Source organism: Microcaecilia unicolor, chromosome 11 (assembly GCF_901765095.1).
Source record: "Microcaecilia unicolor chromosome 11, aMicUni1.1, whole genome shotgun sequence".
In the NCBI taxonomy this organism is placed as follows: domain Eukaryota; kingdom Metazoa; phylum Chordata; class Amphibia; order Gymnophiona; family Siphonopidae; genus Microcaecilia; species Microcaecilia unicolor.
The window spans coordinates 122,568,828-122,581,597 of NC_044041.1; the positions used below are offsets into that span (position 1 = coordinate 122,568,828).

General features: G+C 42.3%; 1 protein-coding gene across 2 annotated transcripts in view; it reads right to left on the bottom strand.

The window, feature by feature from the left end:
- The window catches only part of CDC42BPG (CDC42 binding protein kinase gamma), a 205,206-nt gene that overhangs the window by 73,719 nt on the left and 118,717 nt on the right, over positions 1 to 12,770 (bottom strand). For both annotated transcript variants that reach the window (XM_030217950.1, XM_030217951.1), the window contains exons 12-14: positions 7,424 to 7,545; positions 2,118 to 2,360; positions 1,628 to 1,738 (exon numbers count right to left, since the gene is read on the bottom strand). In XM_030217950.1, the coding sequence (XP_030073810.1) occupies positions 1,628 to 1,738; positions 2,118 to 2,360; positions 7,424 to 7,545 (476 nt within the window). The remainder of the gene's footprint in view (positions 1 to 1,627; positions 1,739 to 2,117; positions 2,361 to 7,423; positions 7,546 to 12,770) is intronic.

The window sequence follows — 12,770 nt, forward strand, 5'->3', positions numbered from 1 at the left end:
AATCCAGTGTAGGATGGGCTGGAGAGGGCTTCAACGGAGACTCCAGTAATTTGGAACTTGAGGAAAGTGCCGGGCAGACTTTTACAGTCTGTGTACCGTGAATGACCTGACCAATTCGGATAAACTGGAGTGGGCTTTGATGGCAACTCCAGTAGCCGGAACATAAGGACAAAGCTGGGTGGACTTCTACGGCCTATGTCGCAGAAATACAAAAGAAAGACCATGATGAAGTATACAATCTCACATTCAATGTTGATTTTAATCTTGAATTGATAATGAATGTGACCGTTGGGCAGACTGGATGGACCATTCAGGTCTTTATCTGCTGTCACTTACTATGAGGGGCATAATCGAATGGGGCTGGCCATCTATATGGGCGGCCATCTTCAAGGCCAGCCCTGTAAAGCGGCATCTGAACCGTATTATCAAAACAAGATGGCCGGCCATCTTTCGTTTCGATAATATGGTTGGAGCCAGCCAAATCTCAACATTTGGGCTGGCTTTAGAGATGGCTGGCATTGGTTTTCAGCAATAATGGAAACTAATGGCGGCCATCTCAAACCCGGCCAAATCCAAGGCATTTGGTTGTAGGAGGAGCCGGCATTTGTAGTGCACTGGTCCCCCCTCACATGCCAGGACACCAACCGGGCACCCTAGGGGGCACTGCAGTGGACTTCAAAAATAGCTCCCAGGTGCATAGCTCCCTTACCTTGTGTGTTGAGCCCCCCAAATCCCCCCCAAAACTGTACAACACTACCATAGACCTTAGGGGTGAAGGGGGGCACCTACATGTGGGTACAGTGGGTTTTGGGGGGGGGGGGTTTGGAAGGCTCCCATTTACCACCACAAGTGTAACAGGTAGGGTGGGGATGGGCATGGGTCCACCTCCTGAAGTGAACTGCACCCACTAAAAACTGCTCCAGGGACCTGCATACTGCTGTCATGGAGCTGGGTATGACATTTCAGGCTGGCATAGAGGCTGGCAAAAAAATGACTTAAAAATTTTTTTGGGGGGTGGGAGGGGGGTTGGTGACCACTGAGGGAGTAAGGGGAGGTCATTCCCTATTCCCTCCGGTGGTCATCTGGTCATTTGGGGCACTTTTTGGAGGCTTGGTCCTAAAAATAAATAGACCAAGTGAAGCCGGCCAAGTGCTTGTCAGAGCCAGCCTTCTTTTTTCCATTATTGGCCGAAGCCGGCCATCTCGTAACCATGCCCCCGAAACGATCCCTTTAACTTTGGCCGGCCCTGTGATGGAAAGTAGTTGAAGCCTTCGAAAATTGGCTTTCGATTATACCGATTTCACCGGGTTCAGGAGATGGCCGGCCATCTCGTTCGAAAATAAGCAGGTATGTTACTATGAAGTGAGGTTCAATAAGAGGTAGAGGAATGATTGTGGTGGTATGAGGAGTGTGTACATTGCACTGAAAATGAGTGTTGCATCCAGAGGGACATAGCTTGTCTAGTGATGTGAACCTGTGTGTTTTTTATGAGGAAAAGGTACTATGGAGTGGGGGGCAGGGTGGATGTAGCTGTCAGACATATGCAGAGGGACATAGCCTGCATGTTATTGTGGGAGTGTTAGCGTTTAAGAGTACATGTTTTAGGGTATAACAGTGCTGCACTCACCTTCAGCTCCTCCAGTTCTTCCTTCACCTCCCGGAGTTGTGTCTCACTCCTATCCCTTTGCTTCCGCTGCTTTGACAACTCCAACATCTGCTGTTCATTCTGCGCCTCCACCTGAACACCCCCTCCACCGGGAGAGCCTGATTGAAAAATTGTCCAGCATTCGCAACTGCCACAACGCGCATATCACAGACAAGCCCAGAGCTACTGGGGCATGGGAAAATGAGAACTTATACTCAAAAGTCAGTTTTGGATTATATCAATTACACAAAGGGAAATTTTAAAATATTCTCTGAAGAATGCTAAAGGACACACAGTTTAAGTAGATAAAGTGTCCTACTAGTTCAGCCAAAAGAGCTGCTCCTTCAACTTAGTGTTAGAGGCCTCTGTTTGGGTGCCAGAAGCTAGTAGGCTCATAATCCCCAACATCCCTGCCTGATTACTACAGCAAGAGTCAAACCATCAAGTCCACCATATAACATTCATACTGTACCTTCTTTCTGCTGCACTCTGTTCTTGAGAGCTCCCGACGCAGGCCCTCTATCTCCCGTGCTGCAGACTCTGCCTCTTCCTCTTGTTCTCGTAGCCGTCGTGACAGTTTCAGCACCTGAGCCTTAGCCTCAGCACACCGTTCCTCCGCCATCAGCACCTCCTCAGATTTCAGTTTCTCCCGAGCCTGTGCACTCTTAAGCTCCTTGCCTTGGGTCTTTAGAAGCTTCCGGGCATCCACTAGCTCCTGCCAAGGGAAGAAGTAACAAGGGAGACATTTTTCCCCCCTGTGTTCATGCCCTCTCATGTTTCAGTAGAACCAACCCGCCTCCTAATATATGAAGAACATCTACTTGGTGTGTTCCACAGGTCAGGTAGCCAGTTTGTTCCTAGATCTAGCTCTGCCCTCTAGTGTTCACTATCACCTTCAGTAAACAAGATGTCCTCCTGTAAATATTAACAACGAAATCATACTAGTATTAAACAGTGGGAATAGAAACAACTGTACTAATAACAATGGTACTGCTATTAATAGTATCAGTAGAAACATTAACAGGAATAGAAAAATAGGTCTGGTTAGAAAAAGAATTAGGGCAGTTGCAAAACCTGGGAGTGCTTTTACAAACAGACTTTGCATCCGTTCCTTTGAATCTTATTCAAGAAAAAAGTATCTACCGAGCTCTGCACCTGCTTTATTCATGGATACTTTTTCTAAGCAAAACCATACATTCTGAAATGTAAAAGTTATGCATATTATTGCCTCCTCTGATTTAACCCCAACAAGAGGCCGACCAAATTTTGGTTTCAGTTACTGTGCCAAAACTGGCCCCAAATCCTTTTTCTGATTGGTTCTGGTTCCGGCCAAAAGACTATGGCCAGGGTGTCAGTTTCAGCCTAAACTGATCATATGTTTTTGATGGAATGTGAAAATTTGTGATTTTTCTTGTGTTTCCCTCCCTTCCCTTCTGACCACGGGTTGTCTCTGCCCACCTGTAAGTGCCCCGATTGGGCATATCTTACAATGCTTGGTGGTCTAGGGGTGTAGTCAGGGCAGGCATGACCCCCAGTCGCTCCTACTTATTCTGGCTCTGCTCTTAAAATGGCTGCCATGACCTCTAGTGGCAATTTCACAAGACTGCACAAGAGGTCACAGCAGTCATTTTGACAGTAGAGCTGACATGGTCAAGAGTGACTGGGAATCACTCCTACCCTAAATATACCACTAAACCACCAGGGACTGTAAGGTAGTCTGGGGGGTAGGGGGAACTACTCTTTACATTTTTTTGTGTGTGTAATGTGATTGCAAATAATGCAATTATGACCTTCATAGTGGTGTATATGGTAAACAGAGTGCTCCAAATGCTTTTGATACAAAAGTGTAGCAGGAATTTAAGTCTGTAACTTTGGGATGATAAGCTCCTTAGGAATTAGCCTCTCTATGGAGGTACGATATCAGCTGTTACTCCAAATGTGGCGCAAATTCGGCCATTGTAAAAGCACTGTGGCAGTTTCCATTTTCATTAGCTGGCGGTCCATGTATGCAGAGGCTATTTTGCTTGGAAGTAAAATATGGTCTTTCACAGTGGGTTCAGGCCCATCCAGTAGCAGCACACCTATGATGTGGCTGGCAGGGATCCCCAAGCCCCACCAGACCAAAACTCCCAACAACTGTCCCTCCTGCATACCTTGTAAATAGCAGATCTTCACCTGCAGAAAGCAGCAACAGATACATACTGTTCACACTGGCCCCACAGCTTTTCCTCTGATGTACTCCCGCCTAAGCAGAAACAGGAAGTTGGGGCCAACATGAGCAGTGTGTATTAGTTGCTGCTGGCGAAAATCTGCTACTTAAAAGGTATGCGGGGGATGGTTGAGATACCATATGGCATGCAGGCAAGAGAGGGAGAGACCAATTCACTTGGGGGACAGGGCTCAGGCTCACCCAAAATTGGGTTTCTGGCTACGCCCCTGGTCTTTCGTTATTTAAATTATTATATATATTCTGGCTTGGCTACTATTTGGGCAATTCTAAAAAAAATTTCCAGGCTCTGTTAGGTATGAGAAACAGGGTTTGACATGATACAGACGTTCAAATATTTGAAAGGTATTAATCCATAAACAAACCTTTTCCAGAGACGGGAAGGCGGTAGAACTAGAGGACAGAATTGAGGTTGAAGGGGGGCAGACTCAGGAGTAATGTTAGGAAATATTTTTTGACGGAGAGGGTGGTGGATATATGGAATGCCCTACCACAGGAGGTGGTGGAGATGAAAACGGTAATGGCATTCAAACATGCGTGGGATAAACACAAAGGAATCCTGTTTAGAAGGAATGGATCCACAGAATCTTAGCAGAGATTGGGTGGCAATACCAGTAACTGGGAAGCAAAACCAGTGCTGGGCAGACTTCTACGGTCTGTGCCCTGATCGTGACTGAATAGAGACGGATGGACTGGAGTCTAAATTTTAAGGGGCTTCGTGTTAACTTCTTGTAACAGAAATTTTAGTACAAGAACAGTGCTGGGCAGAGTTCTGCGGTCTGTGAACTGAAAATGGCAAGGCCAAATCAAACTCAGGTATACATATAAAAGTATCACACACCATGAGTTTATCTTGTTGGGCCTATTTTAGTAAGAATCTATATCATGCTTGTCCTTAACCAGTTTTATAACTACATACAAATCATCTCAATGCTACTTTTTTTTTAATTTATGAATTTTACACTAACATTCAAATATTGAATGCAAATAGAAATATGGAACTTAAATCACTGGCAGCACTTTACAAAACCAGAACACTGTACCAGTGATTTCATAGTAAGAGTCCTGAAAGGTAACTTTAAAACAATACAGGAACGTAAGACCGTTGAAGTCAGAATGATTAAATATTTTGACACCCACCAGACAGGACTTAACAAAGATCTGGGTTTTCTAGCCCATTATAAACCATAAAGTTGTATTGCTCTGTTTGTCACCCTCCTCTCACCTATCCACCCCCATCCTGTTAGGCTGTCACTGAAATGCTTTGATGTTTCACTTATATATACTGTCATCTACCAACACTTGCTTATCAAGAAATGTATTAAGTTATGTCCAATAAAAAAAGGTATCATCTTATTTTCTTTTCCATGTTTTATTTTATTTCTATTGATTACCTTTAAAAGTGGACTAACATGGCTACCACACCTCTCTACTCTCATATGAGGAAAGGCTAAAGAGGTTAGGGCTCTTCAGCTTGGAAAAGAGACAGATGAGGAGAGATATGATTGAAGTCTACAAAATCCTGAGTGGTGTAGAACAAGTAGAAGTAAATTGATTTTTTACTCATTCTAAAAGTACAAAGACTAGGGGACACTCAAGGAAGTTACATGGAAATACTTTTAAAACAAATAGCAGGAAATATTTTTATGGAGAAAAATCAAGTGGAACCTCCCCTATCTCCAAGGATCTATTATACAAGTCTTTAAGAGGGCCACCAGAACCTCTCCGAGATCCTTCAATATTTTGGGTGTGTCTCATTCAGCCTCATGGCTTTGTTCACTTTCAGTTTTTCCAGCTCATAAACACTTTCTTTTGTGAATGGTGTGGTATCTACTCCACTCCCTTATATGCCTTTTTCAGACAAAGAGGTCCTTCTCCAGGATTTTCTTCTGTGAACTCAGAACAGAAGTATTATTTGTTTAGTATGTCCATCTTTTCCTCACTCTCCATATATTGGTTCTCAGCAACTTTCAGTACCATAATTCAATTTCTGGCCTTCCTCCTTTCACTAATATACTTGAAAAAAATTGTGTCATCTTTCTTTACGTCTCTAGTCATTTTTTAATTACACCTGTGCTTTCACCAGCCATTATTTCTCTCTTCACTTCTTTGAATTTTATGCAGTATTCTTTTCTGTGTCCATCTGCATTTCCTGAATGTCACCTCTTTTTACCTTTATTCCTTCAGAAACTTGTTTGGTGAACCAAATCGTTTTTTTATTCCTCTTGCTTTTGTTTACTTTCCCTACAGACCTGTTGCCATTTTTATATCTCCTCTCAGCTTAGATCACCAACTTTCCACTTCTCTTATATTCTCCCATCCCATCCTGCCAGCTCTTTCTCCAGGTACTCTCTCATTTTACAAAAGTCAGCTTGTTTGAAATCCAGGGCTGAGTTTTGTGTGTCTACACTCTGCTATAACTCTTACAATGAGCCATAGATATGATTATCACTACTGCCCGGACATTAGACACATTTTCCCCATTTGGGAGCATGAGATCCAGTGTCCGAATTTGCAGATGAACATTCCAATTCACATCCGACAGGTTGAAATCTCCCAGCAATAGCATTCCCCTCTCATTCCCAGCCTTTGGATATCTATAACCAGATATTTGTCCATATTCTCCGTTTGACATGGGAGGTCTGTAGACAACACCCATGTGAACAAAGTTTCTAGCTTCTCTCTCCAAGATGATCCATATCACTTCTCCTTTCCCCAGGTGCCCTACATTTCAGCTTATTTTATATTATTTTTCACATACAATGCTACTCCATCTTTTTGGCTCGCTAACTTTCCTCTAAAAAAAAAGCCAGACAAATAAAAAAAAAAAAACCTTATAGCCTAATATGGTTGCGCCCCATTCATGGGAGTCATTAAACCATGTATCACAAAATGCCTATAACCGACCTGGGGGGGGGGGGGGGGGGGGTTAACCCTGCAGCCCAACTAAAGAGTCTGTCCCAGCACTGTTCAGGTCCGCTACGACCTGTGCACGTGCTCTACACAGGCATACCCTTCCATCTGCCTTCTGGGTCCAACTTGTCTCTGGGCGAGTCTTCCACCTGCAAGTTACTTCCCCACTGGTTTCTATGGACACTGTGTTTCTGCTAGGACTTCTAGTTATTACTGTACTTACAACCTGCCAGACAGACCCAACTCCTATTTAAATTCTAACATCACAGCCTAATCTATATTGCTACTAGGGAGACTACTGTCTGGATAGCTAGTTTCCATACGCAGACTGCCAGACAGACCTGGTTAAATGATTGCCTGCATTTCTACTCCCCAGCCGTGCAAACAACCCTAATTAAACCCATCTCAGGGTCCTACAATGTATACCCACAAGTCTGCAAGCCAGTTTTCAAAGGGAAACTTCCCAAGAAGGGTTGATGCCAAATGGGGAGAAACATACACATGGGAATTACAAAAGTACATGCAGGCCCATCTTAACTCTGCCCCGGCATTATCTTTTTTCCTCTGTATGAAGAGATTAATAACACACTTGTCATGCAATCTTGCAGCATACCTTGCCACATGCCACTTGCTTTTACCTTAGAGGTGTCCTCTTTCTCCTGCTGGAGCAATTTCAACTGCCTCTCCAGCAATGTGATCTGGGAACTTTTCACTTCCTGTGGCTTTTTCCTCAAATTCTGCTCCCCTTCCAACTGATTTGCTGACCCACATCATCCACGAAAACACCACAAAAAGAAAAAGTAAAAAACAAACAAACAAATCAAATAAATAACACCAGACCAAAGAAGTTAGCAGAGCTGCATTGGCATGAGAAATACATCATAGGGTAATTTTAATACAGGAAAACTGGATAAACAGCATATATACATTTTTCACTCTGCTCATTTTCAAAACAAAAATACATGTGCACTTCTCAGAAAACCGATACACTCATTTATACCTGCTCTTTGAGATGCATAATTATTCTGGGGTATAATACACATGTATACTTTGTGAATTTACCTGCTGTTTGAAGATATTTCCACAAATAGGGAGGGGTTTGCACTTATGCATATTTTCAAAAGATACAGCTTGTGTATGCACAAGCGTATTTGCTATCAGGCAAGTAATTTTACAACAGGTCATTTTTTTAAACAAGGAAAAGGTCTCATGAAATTACACAGCAATATAAAGTGCACACACTGACAAGACACTGTATTTGGGGCAGATTTGCAATGCACATGCATATTTTATAAACTATGCCAAGTACACTCATACATTTACACTAATACTGGTGCAGATGTGTGAGCGTGCAATGGTATCTGCCTGCTATAGGGGCTGGTTCTGGGTGCCTGTTTTCACCTTTTTGGTGAATTTTTGGGCTTCTCACAGAAATTTCCCGTGGTAAAGTAGAGCACAAAGGGGATAATTTTATAATAGAAAGCCTATATGAGAAGTTCAAAAAGATACCTATTTTAAGTTTGTTTTATAAAGGTCCACAACTCAGAAAATGCTTGTGAATTTCACACCCATGCTTAAAAGCCAATCTTCTTTTGTGAAATTCTAGTTCAAATACAGTCTTATCTACTCACACACAGAAGGAGGAAAGACACTTCAATGACCGAATCGGCTTATGACAATAAGTGCCGAATAGCTTCACAAATGATACATCCTTAATCTAAAAAACCTCCTCTCGTTTAATTTAAAAGACGAGACTTTTTTTTTTAAGCAAGACTTTTTTTTTTTGTTCTTTACTCTCCCAATATTATAGAGCTTAATGGCAGAGGAAGACCAACGTGACCTATCAAGTCTGCCTAGAAAAGTTGGAGAGGCTGTACCTACAATGTAGTGCAGGTTACTTTCCCCATGCTTGTGGGGTTGGGATTCTTCCTGTTGTGCAGTGCAAGTAACTTTCCCCATGGTTTCTTAGTAGGGCCAAAGAGATTACTTAGCTAAAGTACTCAATGCTTGGTCTCCATCCTGCAACCCTTCTGGGACCCACATTTATTTTTTCTACCCTAGAAACATTTCATCTCAATGCAAGCAGAAGCCTGCATGTTGTGGTGAGCAATTTTAAGATAGCTGATTTATATAGGTAAAACACTTTCTCCATAGACAGCTAGGATCCTTGACCACACTGATGAAGTCATCACAGGATGCAAATCAGTTGAGAATGTCTACCAAAGCTCATGACTAAAGAATGCAGAGCTCACATGTGGTCTTTCTTTGATCCTGGATATGACCGTTATAACAGTCACACAACCACACAATAAGGCTGTAATTCCACAGTGGAAAGTTCAAAGTACAAGAGAGAAGAAATCCACAGTCTTTATGAATATAAATGTGGCGATCTCAGCAGTGCAACTTGCTGGCGTTTTTGTGTTTTACGCAGCAAGAATTACAGAATTATTGTTTTATTACTTTTGTCAAAAACATTTTTTAAACATTTTTGCTAGTTTTTACCCCTCTTCGAATACAAAGAAATAATCATTAAATAGAATACTCATCTGAAAGCTGGCTTAGAAAAATGTTGGGTCACAAGCTGACTGTTCTATTTTATGGATCCAAGTCTTATCAAGACGGTTATCCAGAGATTCATATACTTCTCAGTGACCTTGTATACAGACCTCTGATGTAGGATTTATGCAGTGGCGTACCAAGGGGGGGGGGCGGTGGGGGGCGGTCCGCCCCGGGTGCACACCTCTGGGGGGGGTGCCACGTGCCTCTCGGCTCTTCGTTTTCATGCTCCCTTTGCCCATTCCGGGGCAGAGGGAGCATGAAACGAAGAGCCGGCAGGCGCGCAGCACCCCCCCCCCCCAGCGGCGTGCACCCGGGAGGGTTCTTTCACCGGGGGGGGGGGAGCGTCACGCTGTTCCAGGGGGAGGGGCGCTGCACCCGGGAGGCAGGGCGCATCGGCAATCCGCCCCGGGTGTCAGCCCCCCTAGGAACGCCTCTGGATTTATGCTGAAACACAGTGCTGTGTTGGGTCCTGAAGAAATAATGGTTTTATTTATTATATTCCTTGTCCTTCTGTTTTTCTTCACAGGAGAGCCCTGATGACCACACTACTCCTTTTGCTGGTATCTGCTGACGTAGTGGAATACGATCCTCCACTTCCGAGGTGTCCCTCCAGCTATTTTTAGGCACCATTTCTTGCCTGCCTGACACATAAGTACGTAAGTACATTATTGCCATACTGGGACAGACCAAAGGTCCATTCAGCCTAGCATCCTGTTTCCAACACTGGCCAATCCAGGTCACAAATACCTGGCAAGATACCAAAAAAGTACAAAACATTTTATGTTGCTTATCCCAGAAATAAGCAGTGGATTTTTCCCAAGTCCATTTTAATAACGGTCTATGGACTTTTCCTTTAGGAAGCCTTCTAAACCTTTTTAAAACCCCGCTAAGCTAACCGCTTTTACCACATTCTTTGGCAACAAATTCCAGAGTTTAATTGCACGATGAGTGAAGAAAAAAGTTCTCCGATTCATTTTAAATTTACTACTTTCTAGCTTCATTGCATGCCCCCTAGTACTGGTACTTTTGGAAAGAGAAAACAGATGCTTCACGTCTACATTTTCCACTCCACTCATTATTTTATAGACCTCTATCATATCTCTCCTCAGTCGTCTTTTCTCCAAGCTAACGAGCCCTAGCCACTTTAGCTTTTTCTCATAGGAACTCGTTCCATCCCCTTTATCATTTTTGTCACCCTTCTCTGCGCCTTTTCTAATTCAACTATATCTTTTTTGAGATGCGGTGACCAGAATTGAACACAATATTTGAGGTGCAGTCGCACCATGGAGCAATACAAAGGCATTACAATGTCCTTATTTTTGTTTTCCATTCCTTTCCTAATAATACCTAACATCCTATTTGCTTTCTTAGCCGTTGCAGCACACTGAGAACAAGGTTTCAACGTCATCAACAACGACATCTAAATCCCTTTCTTGGTTGGTGACTCCTAATGTGGAACCTTGCATTACAAAGCTATAATTCGGGTTCCTCTTTCCCACATGCATTACTTTGCACTTACTCACATTAAACGTCATCTGCCATTTAGACGCCCAGTCTTCCTGTCTCGTAAGGTCCTCTTGTAATTTTTCACAATCCTCTTGCGATTTAACAACTTTGAATAACTTTGTGTCGTCAGCAAATGTAATTACCTCATTGGTTACTCCCATCTCTAGATCATTTATAAATATGTTAAAAAGCAGTGGTCCCAGCACAGACCCCTGAGGAACTGACCATTTAACCCTACTCTCTGTTTTCTATCTTTTAACCAGTTTTTAATCCACATTCCAATTTCCTCTGGAGTCTTTCATGAGGTACTTTGTCAAATGCCTTTTGAAAATCCAGATACGCAATATCAACCGGCTCACATGTTTGTTCACCCCTTCAAAGAAATGCAATAGATTGGTGAGGAACTATTTCCCTTCACTAAATCCAAGTTGGCTTTGTCTCATTAATCCATGCTTTTGAATATGCTGTGTAATTTTGATCTTTATAATAGTCTCTACCATTTTGCCCGGCACCGACGTCAGGCTCGCTGGTCTAGAATTTCCCGGATCTCCTCTGGAACCTTTTTTAAAAATCGGCATTACATTGGCCACTCTCCAAATCTTCCGGTACCACGCTCGATTTTAAAGATAAATTACATATTGCTAACAATAGTTCCACAAGTTCATTTTTCAGTTCTATCAGTACTCTGGGAAGAATACCATCCGGTCCAGGAGATTTGCTATTCTTCAATTTGTCAAAATGCCCCATTATATCCTCCTGGTTTATAGAGATTTCATTCAGTTTCTCCAACTCATCAGCTTTGAATACCATTTCTGGCACCGGTATCTCTCCCAAATCTTCCTCGGTGAAGACCGAAGCAAAGAATTCATTTAATTTCTCCGCTATGACTTTGTCTTCCCTGATTGCCCCTTTTAAACCTCGGTCATCTAGCAGTCCAACCAATTCTTTTGTTGGCTTCCTGCTTTTAATATACCTAAAAAAAATTTTAATATGTGCTTTTGCTTCCAACACAATCTTTTTTTCAAAGACCCTCTTTGCCTTCCTTATCAGCGCAGTACATTTGACTTGACATTCCTTATGCTGTTTCTTATTATTTTCAGTCGGTTCCTTCTTCTATTTTCTAAAGGATTTTCTTTTAGCTCTAATAGTTTTCTTCACCTCACTTTTTAACCATGCTGGCTGTCGTTTGGTCTTCCTTCCTCCTTTTTAAATACGTGGAATATATTTGGCCTGGGCTTCCAAGATGATATTTTTGAACAGCATCTACATCTGATGTAAAGTTTTGACCCTCGCAGCTGCTCCTCTAAGTTTTCTTTTCACCGTTCTTCTCATTTTATCATAGTCTCCTTTTTGAAAGTTAAATGCTAGCGTATTGGATTTCCTGCGTATCCAAAGCTAATATCAAATCTGATCATAATATGATCACTGTTATCAAGCGGCCCCAGAACCATTACCTCCCACACCAGATCATGCGCTCCACACAAAGGCATCCTTTTTCATTCATGACTCTTTATTTATTTACCAGTTAATCTTAGCTGGTTTTCAATAACTGCTTATCATATCCTGTTTGCTATTTTAACCGGCTTTCAACACAGGTTTTACATGGTTTCCATTATATATTTATTCATGATCAGTCCTTTTTAGTAGTGCATGTTTATTTGTATATTTAATCACAATTAGCGGGTTTTAGCGGTGAATGTTGGTTTGTTTCATGTTTTACATCAGCCATCAATGTGAACTCTATCCCTACATTTGTTTCACAGTATATCCAGTGCTGTCTTTTATCCTGGAATCTACATTCATCTATTGCACCAGGTTCAAATTCTGTTTACATAGACAGAGGTAAGAGTGCATTTTGATAACCCCTAAATAGTACGTTTGTTTTGACTATATCCCCTGTATAAGGGTAGTATCATTACC